The sequence below is a fragment of the Apodemus sylvaticus genome, chromosome 19 (assembly GCF_947179515.1).
Source record: "Apodemus sylvaticus chromosome 19, mApoSyl1.1, whole genome shotgun sequence".
Classification (NCBI taxonomy): Eukaryota; Metazoa; Chordata; class Mammalia; order Rodentia; family Muridae; genus Apodemus; species Apodemus sylvaticus.
The window spans coordinates 26,689,866-26,710,393 of record NC_067490.1 but is presented as its reverse complement, the minus strand read 5'-3'; the positions used below and the strand labels follow the sequence as shown (position 1 = coordinate 26,710,393).

General features: G+C 48.6%; 2 protein-coding genes across 5 annotated transcripts in view; one reads left to right on the top strand and one right to left on the bottom strand.

Moving 5' to 3' along the window:
- Positions 1–274: 274 nt before the first annotated feature.
- Pcbd1 (pterin-4 alpha-carbinolamine dehydratase 1) lies at positions 275–5,862 on the top strand. Its single transcript, XM_052163493.1, has 4 exons — positions 275–507; positions 3,691–3,822; positions 4,218–4,298; positions 5,407–5,862. The coding sequence occupies exons 1-4, from the start codon at positions 364–366 to the stop codon at positions 5,503–5,505; spliced, it is 456 nt and encodes a 151-aa protein (XP_052019453.1). The 5' UTR covers positions 275–363; the 3' UTR covers positions 5,506–5,862.
- Positions 5,863–9,315: 3,453 nt separating this feature from the next.
- Sgpl1 (sphingosine-1-phosphate lyase 1) overlaps positions 9,316–20,528 on the bottom strand; it is a 45,759-nt gene continuing 34,546 nt past the window's right edge. For all 4 annotated transcript variants that reach the window (XM_052163383.1, XM_052163386.1, XM_052163384.1 and 1 more), the window contains exons 8-15: positions 18,434–18,522; positions 17,100–17,205; positions 16,498–16,596; positions 15,532–15,681; positions 14,215–14,453; positions 13,661–13,807; positions 12,566–12,686; positions 9,316–11,734 (exon numbers count right to left, since the gene is read on the bottom strand). In XM_052163383.1, coding sequence (XP_052019343.1) covers positions 11,594–11,734; positions 12,566–12,686; positions 13,661–13,807; positions 14,215–14,453; positions 15,532–15,681; positions 16,498–16,596; positions 17,100–17,205; positions 18,434–18,522 — 1,092 coding nt within the window. In that variant the 3' untranslated portion in view covers positions 9,316–11,593. The remainder of the gene's footprint in view (positions 11,735–12,565; positions 12,687–13,660; positions 13,808–14,214; positions 14,454–15,531; positions 15,682–16,497; positions 16,597–17,099; positions 17,206–18,433; positions 18,523–20,528) is intronic.

Here is a 20,528-nt window from a genome sequence, read left to right as displayed (position 1 = left end):
ACACCAGACCTCAGCCTCTTCCTTCTCCTAACATGCCTTTGCTGGGGAAATTCTGATTTCTTGGGGTCCATTGTTTCAATAGTCCAAGGGGGGGCACACATTGACTCCCTTGAGAATATCTTCTGTCCTGTTAAGATGGTTACAACTGTGCACTTTATGTGTGTGCAGTCCAGTGTATGTGACATTTATCTGGGCGGCTTTTGTTGTCGTTGTTAATATAACAATAGGTCAGGCAGTCTGCTGGTGCTGTCTGTCTCCGGCAGGCAGGCAGGCAGACAGGAAGCAGAGGTACAGAGGTGCTGAAGTCTTTGCCCTGGAGCCCATCACGCAGCCCTGCTCACAGAGCACAGGGCACAGAAAGCAATGCAAGGGCGTGAAGCAAGGAAGACCCATGTTAATTATTACCCGCGGCCGCTGGATCTCTGCCCCGCCCCCGCGGTGGCCTGCTGCCTGCCCGCTGCTCTCTCCCTTGGCTGCCGCTGCCACCTGCTTTCCCCAGTGGACATGGTAAGCGCAGGAAGTCTGGTGGACCCTGAGAGGGCACTAGGGCTCCGATGCTGGGGCGGGGGTCACGCTGAGCCTCCCGCAGCGCCATCCAGCCAGGGCTAGAGTTGCCTGGCCTCCCTTGGGGCGCTAGGGTGCAGAGACCGGAGGTGGCGGTGGAGGTGGGCCTGGAAGACTGGAGCCTAGCCTGTCCTGACTCCCAGGCCTGTTCCGCTCGGCTGGCGGGCTCTGGCGGGGTGTGGCAGCAAGGCAGGTCTCCGTGACATGACGCTGTCTGGCCCTACAGACTAGCTGGTCCCTTGGGGTGCCAGACAGCGGTGGGGGGTGGGGTGGGGAAGGGGAGAGGGCGGGGGGCGGGAGGGGAGGAGCGGGGTTGGGGGTGTCTCAGTTCTCTCTGCACCCCAGTGCTGTTCCTGGCCTTATGCCCCGCCCTAACATCTAGATAGGGTGCTTTGTCCCACCTTGGCGTGGTGGTGAGACACAGGATTTTTAGGTCCCTCGGAAAGGGGCCCCTGGACCTCCCTACAACCCTTACCAAACAGCGAGTTCAGGTTCTCTATACTCCCTCAGGGATGGGAGGGTGTTTTGCAGCTAAGGCCTGGGAAGAGTCACTGGGGACCAAAGACACAGACTTGGATAATCAGTAATCTCTCATCCCACACTAACAGAGGCTGACCGAGCATCGCTAAGCAAATAAGGCCCTTACCCCTGTCACCTGAGTTCAGAGCCTTTGTCAGCCTGAGAGTTGCTTCTGGAAAATTCCAAAGAGAAGCACCGCCTAACACACACACACACACACACACACACACACACTATTCTGGTGCCCTGTTGACACCTGGTTGCCTGGTTACAAGGGTCTGGCTTATCAGCCACAGAAGGGCCAGAGCTGGAAAGACCCCCCCACCCCCCACCCCACCCCCCATTAACCACAGTGCAGATCTCTGCACCGAGGTGGAGCCCCTGTATCTGCGAGCACAAACACGTGATGGTTCCCTAGGCCCCGTTGCTGGCCTGAGAACTGTCACAGGTGTTCTTGTTCTAGGAAGTGCTTTTTAAATGAAGCCGACTTTCACTTTATAACCTCACAACTTAAGTATTCCCACTGGCATGTCTTGCTCTAAGGAGTGGGTCTCAGCCCTTTACCCATGAAGCCAAGGGGCCATCTGGCCCACCCAACCCAGGAGATTAAAATGATGGGCGGCTTGCAGGGCACAGTTCACCTTCCTCCTGATCCCCAAGCCAAATTTGAGCCACTGTCAGTAGAACACTGTGTCCCTGGGTGATTCTATTTTGCAATCCTAGCTTGTTAGACTCAGGGCCCCACGTTCCTCTAGAGGATAGAACTGATGCTAACTTCTGTTTTCCGGGGGGGTCCACTCAGGACCTAACTTGGTGTGTGCTGAGGGTCACACCGTGGGCACTTTGCATAACAGGCTAAAGAGCATGCCAGGTGTGCTTGACAGACTACTTCCATTTTGAGTCTGGGCCCTGTGGTCCTCCTAGGTTCAATTGAGACAGCCGCCCTGAGAGCCTCACCCTGACAGCTGTGGACTACACAGGGGCATGGAGGAGGCCACTACTCACAGCAGCTAGAAGGTGGCAGAGACTCATCTGTGAATGGGTTTGAAGGGCTTTCTGCATCCAGTCCCAGGGCTATAGCTCTAAGAGACCACACCTTGAGTCAGTGATGTCACTGACTGAGGATGACTGACAGATGAGCAGACCACTCACATCCCTTGTCTAGGCCTGTTTCTTCTCTAGAACACCAGAACAGTGCAGAATGGGCGTGGGGATGCAGCATTGAGGCAATGCAGAAAAATGGGGATGCCAGGAAGAACATATTGTGATGCACTGGAATTGGGCTGAATTTTGCTTTAACCACCTTGGGAACACGGTGGCGCTCTTACATGGGAAGATGAAGACAGGCATCTGTGAGGCTTTGGGAGCAAGACTTGGGGGAGCACTTCACAACACATTCTCTTTGGCATCCTCTATGAAAGCAGGTACAGCACCCAAGATCTGGGCCACAGATTCAGCTTAGTGTGTGAAGTGCTTTCAAGTATGAAGTCCAGGGAGCTGGAGAGATGGCTCAGTGGTTAAGAGCACCGACTGCTCTTCTGAAGGTCCTGAGTTCAAATCCCAGCAACCACATGGTGGCTCACAACCATCTGTAATATCTGACACCCTCTTCTGATGTGTCTGAAGACAGCTACAGTGTACTTACATATAATAACAAATCTTAAATATATATATATATATTTTTTTTTAAGTATGAAGTCCAGGAGTTCTCATTCCCAGAAACCACACTTAGAACACTGGCGTGATAGCATGTGCTTGTAATCCCAGCACTGGGGCAGCAGAGACAGACGGGTCTCTGAGGCTCTGTGGCCAGCCAGCATAGCCTACTTGGTGAGAGACCATGTCCAAAAAAAATAAAGGGTAAGGGAGGGCTGGAAAGTTGTTCAGAGGTTGAGAACACTGGCTCCTAGTCCATCGGACCTGGACCTGACACTCAGCACTATCAAGGCAGTTCATAGCGGCCTGGGGCTCCACTTCCAGGCTATCCCACACTCTCTTCTGTCCTCTGCAGGGACCAGACACACAGGTGGTACACAGATTTATGTGAAGACAAAACACTCATATGCATAAAATTGAAAAACTAATTTAAAAAGTAAATTAAAGCCGGGCAGTGGTGGTGCACGCCTTTAATCTCAGCACTTGGGAGGCAGAGGCAGGTGGATTTCTGAGTTCGAGGCCAGTCTAGTCTACAAGTCTACAGTGTGAATTCCAGGACAGCCAGGGCTATACAGAGAAACCCAGTCTCGAAAAATTAATTCATTAAAATCAAGAAAAATGATATCCAAACAATAACATCAGCGGTTGTCCTTTGGCCTCCGCATGCATACATGCCCATACCTACCCACACGAACACAGATATCAAAATGAACAAAATACACAAAACACGAAAACCCCCAAACAAAAAAATATAGGACCCAGAGTCTATCAGTAAATGGCCCAGACCCCACCTCCTGTCAGGACATCGCCCTGGAAACCTAAAGGCCTGTTGCTTGCTATAGGGTCCCTTGAATCCACCGCAGCCAGCCCTGAATGTCTCCCGAAGGTCTGAGGTACGCTCTTGACCCGGTAAAGGAATGCCCTGAGGCCTCTCTGTTCTCCCTCCTCTAGGCCGGCAAGGCACACAGGCTGAGCGCTGAGGAGCGGGACCAGCTGCTTCCAAACCTGAGGGCCGTGGGTTGGAATGAGGTGGAAGGCCGAGATGCCATCTTCAAGCAGTTCCATTTTAAAGACTTCAACAGGGTATGTGGAGCAGGCCTGAGCAGGCTACGTGTTGTGTTCCTGTCATGTCCTGTTAGCCATGGGGAAATACATTTCCAAGTGACCGGCAAAGAGGCAAAAGGCCTTGAACCCTCCCTTCTGGACCTTGGAAGTCTTTGGAGGAGACAGTCCGGGGAGCAAGCACCTGCCCTTTCGAAGGCATTTTAATAAACGGCAAAGAATTGACAAATACTGACCGCCCGTGCTGTGCGCACCACACTGGGGATGCTAGACACTAACAGAGGCATCAGAACCAGGGTCAGGATGTCACAGGTGGGGGCGTCAGAGCTCTGGGACTCCCTGGAAGAAGCTAGGCCATCCTCCTGCACCGAGGCCTTACTAGCCATGACCCACTGACTCTTCCTTCTTTTTGTCAGGCTTTTGGCTTCATGACGAGAGTCGCCCTGCAGGCTGAAAAGCTGGACCACCATCCCGAGTGGTTTAACGTGTACAACAAGGTGAGTGAAGTTGTCCCCCCCCCATACATCTCTTAGAACCCCAAGTCTCCCCAAAGGTTCACCGTTGGACCTGACTATAAGTCCTTCCTCCCCAATAACTGGATGTCTGCTGCTTCTGTCTCCTTCCTAGAGCTAAGAGCAGAGACTTCCCAAAACAGCCAGTCTCACTGAAGATAATAAATGCAAATTAAAACACTTTTAAAATGCTGTGGCCAGATATTAAGAAGGCAAGAGTCAGGAAGGGAACGGGAAGGGAAGGGCATGCCCGCTATTAACAGCACTAATGGCTTTATTCTAGAAGGAAGAATGAGAAAGCAATAAAACCAAACTCAGATACCTTACATGGCTGGCAGATTAGACTGCTAAGCATGCTTAGCTGCTTAACTGCTGTACTGTTTAGAAAAAGGTGAAGTATATGTTTAGGAGCCCACCTTAAATTCTGATTTTAACTTTGGCTTTAATAAAAATTTTTTTAAAGAATTATTTATTTTATGTATATGAGTATACGAAAGCTGTCTTCAGACACGCCAGAAGAGGGCATCGGGTCCCATTACAGATGGCTGTGAGCCACCATGTCGTTACTGGGATTTGAACTCAGGACCTCTGGAAGAGTAGTCAGTGTTCTTAACCACTGAGCCATCTCTCCAGCCCCCTACAAACATTTTATTTACATTTATTTAAATGTAAATATGAGCACTTATAGGTTGTGCATGTGAAAGTCTGTTCTCTCCTTCTACCCTGGAGGCTGAATTCAGGTTGTCAGGTCTGTTGGTAAAAGTCTTTTCTCACTGAACCATCTGGCCTCTGGCTTTAGGTTTTTGTTTTTTCCTCTTGATATCTAGATTTGAATGTTTTATCCTACTACTGAAATCACCGTTATTTTTAGAAACTATCAAGGGAAAGTGATGTGTAAGCAGCCATCTTGAAGCAGTCAGGAAAGTAATGACCAGCTACCGTCTTTGGGAATGACTAGTGTCCAGTTTCTGTCACCAGAAGGAATTACAGTGACTGCAGTCCCTGGTAGAGCTGAGCCCATAGCTGGAGGCTCTCCCTCTCTTCCTGGGAGGGCGTTTGCCCACCCCTGAACTTCCGGTTTTCTCTTATTCAGGTCCATATCACCTTGAGCACCCACGAATGTGCCGGTCTTTCAGAGCGGGATATAAACCTGGCCAGCTTCATCGAGCAAGTCGCCGTGTCTATGACATAGATCTACCCTGTCTCTTATTTCCTCGGGGGAAGGAGTGACTGACTGGAGGGGGAACCTAGGCCCTTGCTCCCTGACTCTTTCAGTGAACCACCTCCCTATGCAGGGACTGAGACCTTTCCCCGAGCCGCTCTCCTCACTGGGGCTCTGCCATGCTACACTGATTTGAATAAGCTCTCTCCTTTTTCTGTAGTTCCCAGCCTCAGTGGCATTCTAGCTTGCTCCTTTGCTACCCGTTCTAGTTCATTTTCCCAGGAGCTGTGATAAAGCATGTCATAAAGCCCAATTCAGACCCTACTAAAACAAGCCCCAATGTTATAGAAACGTGTTTAGGCTCCCAATAAAACTGTGTTATCGATGGGCTCAGCTTCCAGAACCTTCTTTTCCACCGAACCGGAATCTATCGCGTTTGATTTTGAGGGGTCTGCTCTGTTTTTGTGGCTCTGGGGATCAGAACCACAGCTTTCTTTGTACATGCTCACACGCTTAGCCAACCAAGGCGTTGAACCTTCCTCAGCCAAAATGCAATTGAATGGAAACACTTATTCTGGGTAGGAAGCCAGGTAGGGGCGCGGTTTGGAGGGAAAGGGAGAGGGCAGAGCACTCTACCATCAGGTTCATTGTCATGTAAGGTATTCAGATGGTTGATTACTAGACAAGATGAGGCGTTAGCTAAGGGGACACAGAGAAGTGACTAGGGTGACAAGGAAGGATGCCAGTTATACCTCAAAGACCAGAACCACTGCTTGGGCATCAGCAGGAGGGCAATGTGTACACAGCATGTGAACCCGCATCTGAAAAGGCAGATTGCCACCATATTTCCTCCTCCTACCATCATGGCTAATTCTGTATGAATGAGCCTGGATATGCCACCGGGTACCAGACACTAGCTCAGATAGATTCCGGGTGTGTTGGGACAAAGAGGTTCTGGATGAGGTTAAGCTTTGGATTGGTCCTACGACACAGCTCCATTCAATCAGTTGAAGGCTTACTATATAGAGCAAAAAGACTGCCAATCCTCCTTCAAATGGAACTCTGGGCTCATTTGAGCTGGGATGTCAGGACTTTCCTGACATCATGGGTCTTGAGCTCTAGGCTGGAACTCCTCCTGCAGCTAGCCAACATGCCTTCTATTATCATTGGAACCAGTTCCTCTCCCAAAGTCTCCTTCTGTGTATACTGATCACTTCCATTTCCAATACACTTTTTTTTTTGGCGGAGGGGGGGTAGTTTTTCAAGACAGGGTTTCTCTGTGTGGTCCTGGCTGTCCTGGAACTCACTCTGTAGACCAGGCTGGCCTCAAACTCAGGAATCCGTCTGCCTCTGCCTCCCAAGTGCTGGGATTACAGGCGTGCGCCACCACTGCCCAGCCATTCTAATACACTTTCTATCTAATACACCGAGACCAAAAACATCTTAAGACCTCTGGTTCTGACAGCTGCAGTTCTCAGGCTGAGCAAAGGGCTTAGGGTTTGCCTGCTATTACTCTACAGGAACACACAAGGTAGTGTAGGGACTGATGGACTGTTTGCTACTGAAGCGGTTAAGGACCAGTTTATACAGGTCAGGTCCCTGGCTAGGAATTCCCGAAGGTAGAAAATGCCCCCCCACCCCAAATGACCAAATGGGAAGATTGAGAACCAAGTCCAATCTCATTGTCACCCGTGTGCCAGCAGACACAGAGCAGGAGACAGAACACCTGCTCATCTATGACCTCTGGCCTGGAGCCCAGGAAGCCTGAGTAAGTTGATCCTCCTTGGGCCAGAAGAGGCAGAGGCTGGCTCTGTATTGGTAATCTGTCCACAGTGCTTAACAGCAAAAGCACCCAGCTTAACAGCAAAAGCACCCAAGCATCCAGACTTAAGACAATGGTGACATCTGTTCCACTTCAGACAATGCTCCAAGTATACTCGGATCTAACACCTGAGTACGTGGGACAAAGACAGTAAACATGGCAGATCTGGATCTGCTGTTAATGACCTTCCTGTTCTAATTATGGATTTGGATTTGAAATGCCAACCCAGGTGGTTACACATCTGGATGAGGCACACCTATCTACAAATGACAGGCAACAGCTTTTAGAAACCAGCTTTTTTTATTTCTCAGATCAACCCAGGTAACTGAAGTTCTAAACAGAGATAAGTTGAAATGACAATCTCACAAAATGACAATCACAAGTGGAAGGTAGGCCTGAATAATCATAGCAAGAAAGGGCTGTCACCCTGGGCCTGATGACAACTACTTTGGGAGGCCAAGTCAGGAAAATTACAAGTTCAATCCCAGTCTGGGCAACTGAGCAAGAATCTATCTCAAAATAAAAAATACAAAATAAAACCAGAGTGGGAACATAGCTCAGTGGTAGAACATTTACCTACTCTGCCTGAGGCTCTGGGTTCAATACCCAGCATCACATGGGGAAAAACAAGGTTGTCAAAGCCTGACCTTTATCAACCCAAGTTATAATCCGTGGCCGCCAGGGTAGGCCCGACATAGCTTTTGTCACCCCTGGGTCTGGCTGAGGCAACTCAGTACTATCAAGAACCGCACAGAAGACAAAGTTATGTAACCATCAGCATCTCAGGTCTGCCCAGGGTGTACTGGTGATGGATCGCCTTAGGTTATATACTTAGTGATCATCTTCAAGTGTACTGGAGATAATTTTAGGGTTTTTGGTGACCAGGGATCTAGGCCATTTGTCAGGAACTTTAGAAAAGGTAGCAAGCATCCTTTGCCCTCATTGTGGCAAAGCTGGGATGCCCCGAAAGCTCACTGGTGTCAAAGCTGGGCCACCTGAGCCATTAGAAGCCTTTTTCTTATGTGACAGGATGTCACACTAAGCAGTCGGAGTGGTACAGGGCCCCAAGCCAAATGACAGGCTTTGACTGGTCAGACAGGGCCAGATGGTTCAGGTTTCCTCCTTCTCTGACCTTGTGCGGGGGAGGGGATCCCCTGCACACACCTCTATCTGGGCAAAGCAAGGGATTCTAGGTCCCCACACTCACCTCTACCCGAGGGAAGTCATAAAAACCCGAAGTTCTCTGTGGTAATGGGGATCTAGAAGGCACCGAGTGTTCAGTCCATGAGCACGCCTTCCCACAAAGGGTATTTAACTGTGGTTCACCCTGAGTAAGGTGTATGTGTCCACATTCGCCATCAAATAAAGCAGTTTGGATAAGCTTGGACCATTTCTTTATCAACGAGTCGGGGAGGCCTTATCTATTCCAGGGAAGGCCTTCTCTTGTCTAGCCCCTCCATACTCACTCTTGACAGCATTCAACGGGAACCAAACCAGGATCCGCCTAGTCCTGTGTGTATGGAAGCCCTGAGGTGAAGCACAAACTGGAACACCCTCCACCCCTATTCCCAACTCCCATGTGTATGCCGGCCGCACCTGGGTCCACAGGAGACTGGGAACCATAGCCAGGAAAACGTGGACTGAGAAGCCCCCATGATGGACCATGTTCTGCCTCCCCTGAGTGGCATTCCTGCAGCACTCTCAAGTCCCGGCGGTAAGACAGACAAGCAGCCTGGCACTGAAGCATTTATGTTCTGGTGGATTGGATAGAGGAGTTCAGAGCCAAGGCCCCAGGGAACTAAGAGTCAAAATAATAGACCTCTCCAGGCAGATAGAACCACAGCTCCTGGAGAAATTAAGCTCCCAGCTGTAGTGCCTCACGATGGACGCCGTTGTTGGTATGTCACAATGTAAATGCCTCTGGGGGGGAAGGGCAATGGGGAATGCTCATCAGTTTCCCATTCAGAACTGTTGTATTTGTGATCTGTATATATATAAAAAAATCAACCATCCAATGATTACAGTTTGGGACATTTATTACTCAATTGCTTTTGAAGAGTTATTGCTGCAGTTAGGAAAGAACATGGAGATGGTGGGAGACAAAACAGATTTCAAAGAGGCAAGTACCATTTTCCAAGTATAAAACTGGTAATATTAAAAGTGACATGGCAGTATATTCACATGACTACCTACATCTAATACAGAAACAAGACAGTACAGTGTTTGCAGAAGCTAGCGTGGCACCTACCAAGCCACATGATATCATGATACTAGTCACCCTGCCCACCCCTGTCACCCACTAGGCATGGCGTGCACACATAAATACACAATGACGGTCTTAAGTCACACTAAAGTTCCTAATCATGAATTAAAATGGCTGCAGCAGGTCCCTCTGAAAAACACCAGCACCCCATGCCAGTGCTACTACAAAGGAAGGGAGCGGCTTGGTCCCTGGTTCTGCTGAGACTATACAGGACACTTCTCCATTTTAGCCACTACCAAGCCAGCGGTGCCTGCCGGGTGGTCCCTGGACCTCTCCAGCACGATGCACTGTAGGCCCAGAGAGGAGTCCTGCATAGCTCTCACCACCCTGTGATCTCAGGAACTCAGCCTCTCTCTGACACACGTCAACACCAGCCATCCCTGAGCCTCCTGATGCACTGTAGAGCACACGGAAGGGAAGTGGACACGTGCGCTTGCCCTGCCATGGGCCAGCTGGTAACAGCGATGGGGTCGGAACAGTGCTGCAGACCACTTCCTAGGGAGGGTGAGGAAGAGCCTGGTGGTTTGGCTCTCCCGGCCAGCAATCCTCAGGCTGAATGCTCAGGAATCCCTGAGAAGGGGAAGGAACAGCACGGCTTCTGGTGATCTGTCCCAAGTTCTCTCCTACAGACAGACACACCTCAGAGGTCCGCCTGCCAGGGCCTGGGGGAGGACGAAGTGTGTCACTCACTGATGGGTAGGTAGAAAGGCACATGGTATGGTCATCAGCGCAAGACAGGGGCTCGGTCTACCCCAGAGTCCCCAAGCCCTAAAAGGGAGAAGCAGACGGGAGGTTGGCCGGGGATTGGTCCTGTCCCTGCAGAGCCCTGGGCAATCAGTCTTATGAAGGAAGGAATCCCAGGCCCCAAGTATAATGGCTGTAGCCATCCCTTTCTACCCCAAAATGCCTCTTGTCCTACGCTGCTTCCTTTCAGCGGGGCCAGAGGAGCATCCAGTACCTGAAGCTAAAATGCCGTCGTACCTTTTGGAAGCTGAGTAAGGGGGGGAAGGGGCAGGAAGAACACACTGATGGAGCAAGTGTCCTCTGCACAGCTTCACGCCCAATGAGGAAGTCAAGGACACTTGTGGAGTGTTTTCTTCAATACAAACAGATCCTCATTACATGAAGGCTTAAGGCAATGTTGAAGGGCAAGGCCACTGCCCACATGTGCACAGCGTAGGTGCTTACCTATGCTGCTGTTCACAGAACTATGGGGAAAGGGTCCGGTTTTGGCTCCTCTGGCCCAGGAGAAGGCTCAGGAGTGACCCACCCTGCTCCATCCAGACAGGCAGCGCCAATAGCTAGAAAGTCCTAGATTCTCTGAAAAAACACATTTATTTCCTACCCTACAGCAATAAGAACAAGCAAGTGTGAGTATCACTGCCAGCAAGGGTCTGTCTCCAAAGATGGCAGCAGCCGTGCTCATGCACAGGACAAAGGAGCACTTCAAACCCTGCCAGGGGAACATACTCCAGTTAAAAAAAAAAAAAAGCGGCCAGGAGTCTGGCCAACCTGTGCTTGGTAAAGTAAAGCAAGTTGTAATGACAGTGATCCTGAGAGACAAGCGGCAGCTCCCGAAGCAGAGGCTGAAATCTCCCCCTGTGTGGGACAGACTGACACCCACCCGAGGGAACACAGCACATATATGCCTGACGGCCAGAACATCCCACTGAGGTAGCAGAGACACCCTCGTGCTATCTCACACTCTCCCTAAGCAATCAGGACAGGTCAGAGCCACCACACAATGATTAAGTGAAAACGACGCTGAAGACATTAGAGAAAAATATGGTTAAAACAATTTCTAGGGTAACATTAATAACCAGGGCAGACTCACTACCCAGTGGGATCCTTTAGGGTCTTCAAACTAAAAGCCCCAAAAGGAAACCAAGGAATCCTGAGGCTGAAGCCATCTCATGGTTTATCCTATTGTGCTCTAAGGAGCCAGTCCGGATGTCAAATTGTGCGTGGTCTGTTCCAAATGCCAAGAACCTTCAGAAGGCCTGAAGCTCCACGGAACTCACAAGGGTCAAAGGTCAGCGGGGCTTTGGAGAACCGTTCATCTGGTTGCCCTGAGTCACAGGGTCCGTCCTATAAAGGCTGTCCAGGAAGACGGAGGATATTTCTGCAACCAGTTTCCTGTCAATGGTTGCCTGGGCCATGCCATAGATGGCACCCTGCAAATCCAAGCAAGGATATATTAGTAGTGATGTAAGCACAGCCGCCATCCGTACGCCCCCAGCCCCCATTTCTAGCCCAGGCATCCTTCATCAGACAAGCAGCTGCCGGTGGGGGGTGGGGGGTGTTTGTTACAGGAACTAACTCCTCTGGGATTTACTGTCTTCTTTAAAAGAAAGCGAGAGCGCCCATCGCCTTTTCTGCATCTAAAGTGTCTTCTCAAAACACAGGATGAGAGCAACCCTGCTTCTGCTTCCTTCCTGTGTCACCGAGATACCTAACAAGCAGGGAGCAGGGACCGAGCTGCAGCAGACACAGACTCCAAACAGTACAGCAGGCACCCGAACTACTCCTCATGTCTCCAAGGGGCGTGCCCTGGTATTTTTTTTTTTAAAGACTTATTTATTTATTATATGTAAGTACACTGTAGCTGTCTTCAGACACTCCAGAAGAGGGCATCAGATCTCATTACAGATGGTTGTGAGCCACCATGTGGTTGCTGGGATTTGAACTCAGGACCTTCAGAAGAGCAGTCAGTGCTCTTAACCACTGAGCCATCTCACCAGCCCGGTATTTTTTTTTTTAAAGATTTATTATATATATATATATATGTGTGTGTGTGTGTGTGTGTCTGTGTGTGTGTGTGTGTGTGTGTACATATATACACATATGAATACGCTGTAACTGTCTTCAGAACTGGGCATGAGATCCCATTACAGATGTCTGTGAGCCACCACAGGGTCGCTAGGAATTGAACTCAGGACCTCCGGAAGAGCAGTCAGTGCTCTTAAGCACTGAGCCATCTCTCCAGACCTCCCTGGGATTCTTACCATTCCTGTGGTCTTAGCTTTAGGATTCTTCATGATTTGTGTGACTGATTCCCGGATATCCTTTAGAAACTGGATTGCCACTCGCTTCCGAGTATGTACTAATGTAATGCAGAAATGAATGCTATGGGAGAAAAGAGAGAAAGACAGGGGCAGACCTTGAAAAAGAATGCAAGCTGAAAATAGAGCCACTCCAGTGGAGGGGTGCTGGCTCTCTCCATACTGCGGGTTTTCACTCCACGAGATCAGAATGTTGGGCTTTTTTTATTCCCCCACGAGATAGGGTTTCTCTGTATATCCCTGGCTGTCCTGGAACTCACTCTGTAGACAAGGCTGGCCTCGAACTCAGAAATCCGCCTGCCTCTGCCTCCCAAGTACTGGGATTAGGGGCGTGCGCCACCACCGCCCGGCTAGGATTTTGGTTTTTTGACATGAGCAAGAACCACCTTAACAAAATGAACACAGCTGGCTGTTCTGTCCTGTGTCCATTCCACAAACTGCCAATGGTGGCTACTTCCATCATGTGTAAGCAATGAATGGTAAGAGGTTTGCATCTTAGAGAGTAAGCCCTGGTGGGGAGAAAACCATAGAGCTGGAGTTCTGAGGGACCTCAACACTCTTAAGAAGCCCTAATTCACTCTGGGGAAGGGCGGAGCTGGCTAGGGCTATAACGTGCAGAAGGAAGGTAGGCTGCAGATGAGCCCCGACCCATCCAGCTGGAGAGAACAGTAAGTCAGGAAAGCATGTTGGAAGGGCTCATCAGGCCTGCGTGATCAGAAACCTTTCAGAGGGCTTTGAGGGAACATCACACACGTCACGGTATCTTAAAGAAGAAAGTTGACAGGTAGGTATAGACGAGATAGATCACAGAATACTGAGGCCACCGAAAGAACAGAGGAAAACCTTACAAGTAACAGCCTGCCTCAGGAGGCTGGCAGCCAGTGCTACCTGAGCTTAAAGCAAACCACCTTGCTTGTTATACGTATGAACTGCAGTTGCTACCAATATGCTGGGCTCTAGAAGCTAAGGATCAGGTTACCCTGCTATCTCAGCTCCTCAGGACGTGCAACAATGGGAGGATGGAAGCCTTAGGCATACCTTTTTGGGAACTGCAAGTAGTTAAAATTCCACCCCTTAGCAGACATCATATTAGACAGTCGGTAGATGTCAAAATCGTTGGATCCCAGAGCAATAACTGACAATTGAGGATCCCCGAAAATGAAGATGTTTTTGATGTTTTCCAGTCTAAAAAGAAAAAAAGCAATTGCAGAAATTGAGCATCTCCGTTCCCTCTGTCTTCATCTCAGCTGATGATCACAGCCTACTCTCCCGGGACCTGACTTGTCTCTTACACCATAGAGCTAGGCTGGGACAGGTGGGTTTTATGAACATCACACTCCCAGACAGAACATCAGAAATTTTCTAAGTCCCAAACTCCATCCAGAACTACTGCTTTTCCCAGTCTACCCCACTCCTAAACCACAGCATAGAATGCAAGTTTTTCTTCTTCCCGCACCATCTGGTAAGGGGCTGGTCTAAAGCCCAGTCTATCAGGGCATAGTAAAGGGTCAAAGGGTGTGCCACCAGGCAGATGCCTTGGGCCAACTAAGAGAGAGCACGAGACCAAGCAGAACCCCGTTTCCCACACATACTCTGACTTGAGGAAGCGAGCAGTTTTGATGATCTGTTTGGTAGCTTCAACATAGCCGTTCTCACCAAAGTGCATCAAGGCGGCCCAACAGGCTGCAATGATGCCACCAGGCCGTGAGCCAGCTATGCTTGGGGATGCGTAGATGCCGCCTTGCCAGTCTGCACCAACAAAGAACTGGTACTTCCTGTACTTCTCGTTCGAGTACATCACCACCGATGAACCTTTGGGAGCATAGCCATACTGAGGGGAGAAACAGGGAGGTCAGAGTGGGGCTGCATCTGGCAGCTCTCACAGAACCACACGAGGTGATGCTTCCTGTTCAGGTAAGGTGCTGATGTCAGTGGTAACTGACAGAAGAACTTGAGGGCGTGGACCCCACATGCTCGCTGTAATGGGTGAGCCATCTGAGATCCAGAGACAAGGTAAGACTAGGTTCCCTCCCCCCTTCCTCCCTCCCTCCCTTCCTCTCTCCCTCCCTCCCAGCCTTTGGCTTTCCTTACTAAAAATCTTTCGGAAGCTAGCGCAGTGGCATACACCTGCAGCCCTAGGACGTGGGAGGTGGGGGAAGGAGGACCAGGAATTCCAGGCAGGCACAGACACATCCAATACTATAAGCCAGCTGCTCCTGAACACACAGGTGCCCTTTCCCAAAAGGACTCTGCCATCAGCATTAGCATATTGTCATGTAGGCTCAGGGACTTCAGGACCAATCCTTTGCACCACCCATAACCTTAAGACTTTAGAGGCTTTTGGCACAAGGGCCATAGCTAGACAGATGGTTGACAGGAAATCCTCTCAGCCCAGTGTAAGGAAAGGCAGGAGCTCCTTTCTCCACGACCAGCCACCTCCACGTGCTGACAGACAAGAGTCAGACTTTATTTTATATGTTGGTATGTGTGGTGGTTTAAATGAAAATGGCCCCGTGGGCCTACGGGGAGTGGCACTATGGGGAGGTGTGTCCTTGTTGGAGCAGGTGCTGTGTGGTTGGAGGAAGTGGGCGGCTTAGAGATTGCTGGTGCTCAAGCCAGGTCTAGTGTGACGTTCTGTTCCAGCTGCCTGCGGGTCCAGATGTAGCACTCTTGGCTACTTCTCCAGTACCATGTTTGCCTGTCTGCCACCATGCTTCCTGCCACAATAAGCCAACCCCAATGAAATGTTTTCTTCTATGAGTTATTGTGGTTGTAGTTTCTCTTCACAGCAATAGAAACCCTGAGACAGTGGGGGGTGTGTGTGGAGGGGACTAAGGCTTTAGTCAATTTGCTGTGTGGAGAAGAGTGAAATCACCAACTGTCATCTCTTGGTTATCCCTTCAGCTCACCTTATGAGTATCTGCTGAGATGCTGGTCACGCCTTTCACCCGGAAATCAAACGGTTTCTCCAGTGGGAACCCTGCTTTCTCCATGAAGACAATGAGGAAACCCCCTAGACAAGCATCCACATGGAATGGGATTTTATATTTGACGGCCAGCTAGTTAAAAAGAACATATGAAGATGGAAATAAACCCTCGGCAGAATAGGAGTGGGAAGATGGGCTCCTCGGTACTACCTCACAGGTACTGAATGGGGGGGGGGGATGTTCATTTGAAGAGAATCTCGTTTATCCCAGCCTGGCCTTGAGCTTGCAACACAGCCCATGGAAGAGCTTGAGTTTTCCTGATCCTCCTGCCTCAGATGACCAGAATATACAACAAAGCCCAGTTTTAAGGGGTACTGAGGATCAAATGCAGGACTTCATACATGTCTGGAATATACTCTACCAACTGACCCACATCCCAAATAGTTGTTTTTGACATTTTCAAATGAAGTTTATTTTTTATATATATTTAATCTTCAAAAGTATCCATTTGAAATATATTTCATGTAATCTGTATTTAAATATGTCTAACCTCGGGCTCCCCCAACCATCACAAGAGAAACAGCAAAGCCCTGATTTAACAGCCTCTAGAGAGGAAAGTCCTACTGTAGTCATTATATGGTAGGGTAGGCATGTTCCTAATGGCACATTCATTCAGGTTATAAATCTAAGAGTCTGTAGTATTTCAAAATACCTTGTTTAAAGGCAGCCAGAGTCCTGTACTACCCTTTTCCCAATGAAAATGCTAGTGACCTTCAGAGGCTCCCAAAATGGGTGCAGGGCCTTGCCTTGGGGTTGATAAACAATATCAATCTCTGCTATGGTCAAACCTAAAATCAAAGCCTTTCTCCTCACAAAGCCCTGCATCATCACATCTATTTTAAAGTACTAATCTGCATGCCGCGAATCTGTATAGTCAACATCTCTCACCTTGGCCACTTCGGGGACAGGATCCATCACACCATGAGGAAACTGTGGAGTAGAGCAGACCAGCATAGCTGTGTTCCTGGAGATGGCTCTTTTCATTGCCTAGGGATTTAAAGTTTAAGAGAAGAATCATAGTCATAGCTGCCCGTGCCTCTTGATGTGAGATGATGTGAACCACTGGCTTAGAGTCTCTACACCCTGGGGGAAGGCTGCCTTCTGCTACGAAGGGTACACACCAAGTCCCCATGGAAAGCGTACCTGAGAGCAACTCTATGCAAACACTATGGAAATGGAAACCACACTGAGCTAGGAGACAAAGGAGACTGTGAGTCCCAGCCCACAATCGACCCGAGATAGTTTACGTCCAGGTGTGGGAAGGAAGGGTTGAGCCGTGGACAAGTCCATCCATATTAACTTTACAAATAAAGGAAAGTAAGTAAAGGAGCTGAAAGTGAACTCCAGATCAACCACCTCTCAGGACTCAGAAACATGGCTGCCTCCCTGTCACACTCTTCTAGTCTCCCCTCTGGCTGCTCTAGCCCGGGCAGGGGAGCCCATCTGTGTGCAGAGGGAGAGGCGGTCAACGTGACACCTTCAGGACTCACCCGCACGTCCACCTCCATGTTCTTTTTCAGTGCGACGCGAACAATCTTCATCCCGAAATAATGAGCGGCTTTGTCGAAGGCGGCATGGGCACTCTCGGGGGCCACACTAGGTGATGGAGGAGAAGGGCTAATGAAACGCAGAGCACAAGAGGACCCAGGAGGACTGGGCGGCACTCTAAGTCACCAGTTACAACATCTGATTTCCTTTCCTCACACTATCATGTTTGCATTTTCTCGGTGCAAACAAAAAGAAGCATATTGACTTTCTGTAGACAACTTCTCTCCACTATTTAGGGAACCATTTTGGCAACGGGAAGGAAAACTCAGAACACAAAAGGACACAGACCATACATTGGGCCAGACAGGGTTCGGATGAGGGTGCACCAGGCAGAACTTCCTGAGGAGCGCTGATTACCCAGCAGACCTCTGTGAGAAGCAAAAGGCTGTTCTAGTGGATAGTAAGGCTGCCTGGCGCAGACACAGAAGCAGCAGTCGGGCAGCCTCAGACCAACGTGGCCTGCCAGCCCTGAACACTCAATCACCAACCTATGAAAAACTAGAATCTGGCTCTCCTACATGGTTACAAGTAGTTTTCAAAAACTGTTCAAAGAGAAAGCAGAGGCACAGATATCCCCATTACTCCTCTCCCATCACTACTGTTTCCTTTAAGGGAGAAAATTCTCTACAATCACTAAGTAGCAGGCATCAAAGGTTTACATGTGAAGAAAGTAACAGCAACTAGGTTTATTCTGCTATGCAAAGCAGCCACAGTTTGATGATACAAAAAACAAAAGCTACTTAGTTACCTGTACTTGGAGAAAAAAAAAACATTAGCCCAAGAGGTATAATATTAATAAATCTTACAGAAGGTGGTCTAGAGAACTAAGATTATAATCATAGGAAAAGGAATGTAACTAAATCTCAAAAACAAAGCAAAAACCTTGTTTTTAAATTCTCCCTTCTAGAACTAACTCTCAGATCCAAATTTTCCTGGGGAGCACTGAAGGTAGTCTAAGACACTTCAGAAATGTTCACTCAACTACCTTACACAGTCTACACAGTCTTCCTTAGGCTCTGGATTCAACACAGGATTCAGAGATGCAGTTCTAGCAGTTGCCTCTGGAAAAAGGATACTACTTTTGCTAAAAAACGTATACCATGTTTAAGCTCGAATAACCAGCTATGGATGCGATGAGACAAGGTAGAGGTTCTGGGACCGGGGAAGACTGGAATCGTAGGAGGAAGAGAAGCAGCAGAGAAATAGGCCGGGCTCAGCTTACACTGTGCCGCCCCAGACAGACAAGATCAGAGGGGACACAGACACGCATACATACATTTCTGGAGTCCTGATCCCCTTCTCTAAGGCCATGTCCCGATAAGCTTTGCAGGCCATCAAGATGCTTTCTGTCCCCCCAGAAGTCACCTATGTGACGAAAAGAAGCCAAAGTAAGTTAAGGGTTAGTATCAGGAGGTACAGCCTGCTTTGACCTTTAAAATGTTTGATACAGAAACAGACACGGGCAGGGAAGATACTGCTGTATCTTCAAGACAGACAGTGTGGCTCAGGGATCACAGGGTGTGCCACAGGGTCAACAATTAACACTTCTGAAACGCAACGTGACATTCAGTAAACACATCCTATCACCTCACTATCTTTTAGTAGTAACTGAGCTTGAATAAGTTCCCAAAAGGCCAAAGGCACTGAGCCAGCAGGATATCATCTTAGCATCTGTGAAGGTGCATACAATCTTGGGTTTTTCTTTTCAAAAAGGAAACTAAAGTCCCTCATCAATCATTCAGTGTTACCGATTACATCTGTTGATAAGTAAAACCTTCTGAATGTTAGCTTATGTACCAGCTTGAGGTAGAATGAAAAATGTTTACTAAACTTTTGTAACATCTACTACATATAGAATAAAAATACCATTGGGTATAGAATCCCAGTGATCAACAGTTATGAAGATTAACTCAGAAGATAGAGTAATCTATTGACTCAGGAAGCCGTTCATGAAACATGTGGCCACACTCCTTACACAGCTTGAAGGGTACAGACAGAGAACCCTTGTTTGTAGATCTCTATACTGGAGAAGACAGCTTACAGTTGAGATTAAGTCTACAAATCAGCAACAACACCCTGTGGTCTAGCCTAAGACCTTAGAGCTGTCACATGCAGTTCCAAGAAAGCTGTGGAGAAAGTTGGGGAATTACCAGGCCTTACATTCTTACCAAGGCCTGACAATGACCTAAACAAAAAAAATTCCAAATTCCTAGTCAGATATCATGTGTCCTGTCTTCAGCACAGAAATTTAGTTGTGGAAAAGGAAATCAAGGCTTTGAATCACTAAAGTCTATCAATTCCTTTCAACATATATAAAACCTCTCACTCTGAGTTATACTGTTTCAGAGCACGAGACATTTCTTTTCAGGTGTGACTGAACCTGGTTGCATTTATGCGACCCAGCCAACATTCTACAGTGATCTGATTTTTTTAGTACATGAATTGGCCCTTTTCATCCTCTGTGAATGAGATAAATGAAGTTAATATAAGGAACGATATTTTGAGGCAGAAAAAGAAAAAAAAAACCTCAGAAGTATTTAAGACCCTCTGTTAGTTTCAATCTAAAGATTTCTCTTAGCCTGGTGGTGGTGGCGCACGCCTTTAATCCCAGCACTTGGGAGGCAGTGGCAGGCGAATTTCTGAGTTCGAGGCCAGCCTAGTTTACAGAGTGAGTTTCTGGACAGCCAGGACTACACAGAGAAACCCTGTCTTGAAAAACCAAAAAAAAAAAAAAAAAAAAAAAAAGATTTCCCTTTAATTTGGCCTAACTTTCTTGCTTCTCAACAGTGAATCCCCCTCTTCTTCACCAAAAACAGCTCCTCAAGAGACACCCAGAAGGAAGCTGAAACAGACAGAAAAGAATAAAAGAATAAGGAGAGAGAGAGAATCAAGGAGAGCGTTCTATAGACATTGGAGTGGTTGGAATATGCCTGGCCCAGGAAGTGGCACAATTAGGAGAGGCGGACTTGCTGGAGTAGGCGTGGCTTTGTTGGAAGAAATCTGTCACTGGGGGCAGGCACTCAGATACTCAAGCCAGGCCCGGAGTCACCCTCTCTCTCTGCTGCCTTCAGATCCAGATGTAAACTCTGAGCTCCTTCTGCATCATGTCTGCCTGCACGCCACCCTGCTTCCTGCCATAACGGACTAAACCTCTGAACTGTAAGCCAGCTCCAATGAAATGTTCTTCTTTATAAGAGTTCCCATGGTCACGGTGTCTCTTCACAGCAATAGAAACCCTAGCTAAGACAAACAGCAATGTAACAGGTGTAGAGGTAGAATCAAATGCACTGCCTAGTCAACTCTGGAAATCAGGGTGGTCAGGAAAGTCTTGAGTACCATGATCAAGGCAGTGGTGGTGCACGCCTTTAATC

Coding starts and splice junctions, on each gene's coding strand:
- Pcbd1 (XM_052163493.1), top strand. CDS start 364: ATGCAAGGGCGTGAAGCAAGGAAGACCCATGTTAATTATTACCCGCGG. Junction 508..3,690: donor TGCTTTCCCCAGTGGACATG/GTAAGCGCAGGA, acceptor TCCCTCCTCTAG/GCCGGCAAGGCACACAGGCT. Junction 3,823..4,217: donor ATTTTAAAGACTTCAACAGG/GTATGTGGAGCA, acceptor TCTTTTTGTCAG/GCTTTTGGCTTCATGACGAG.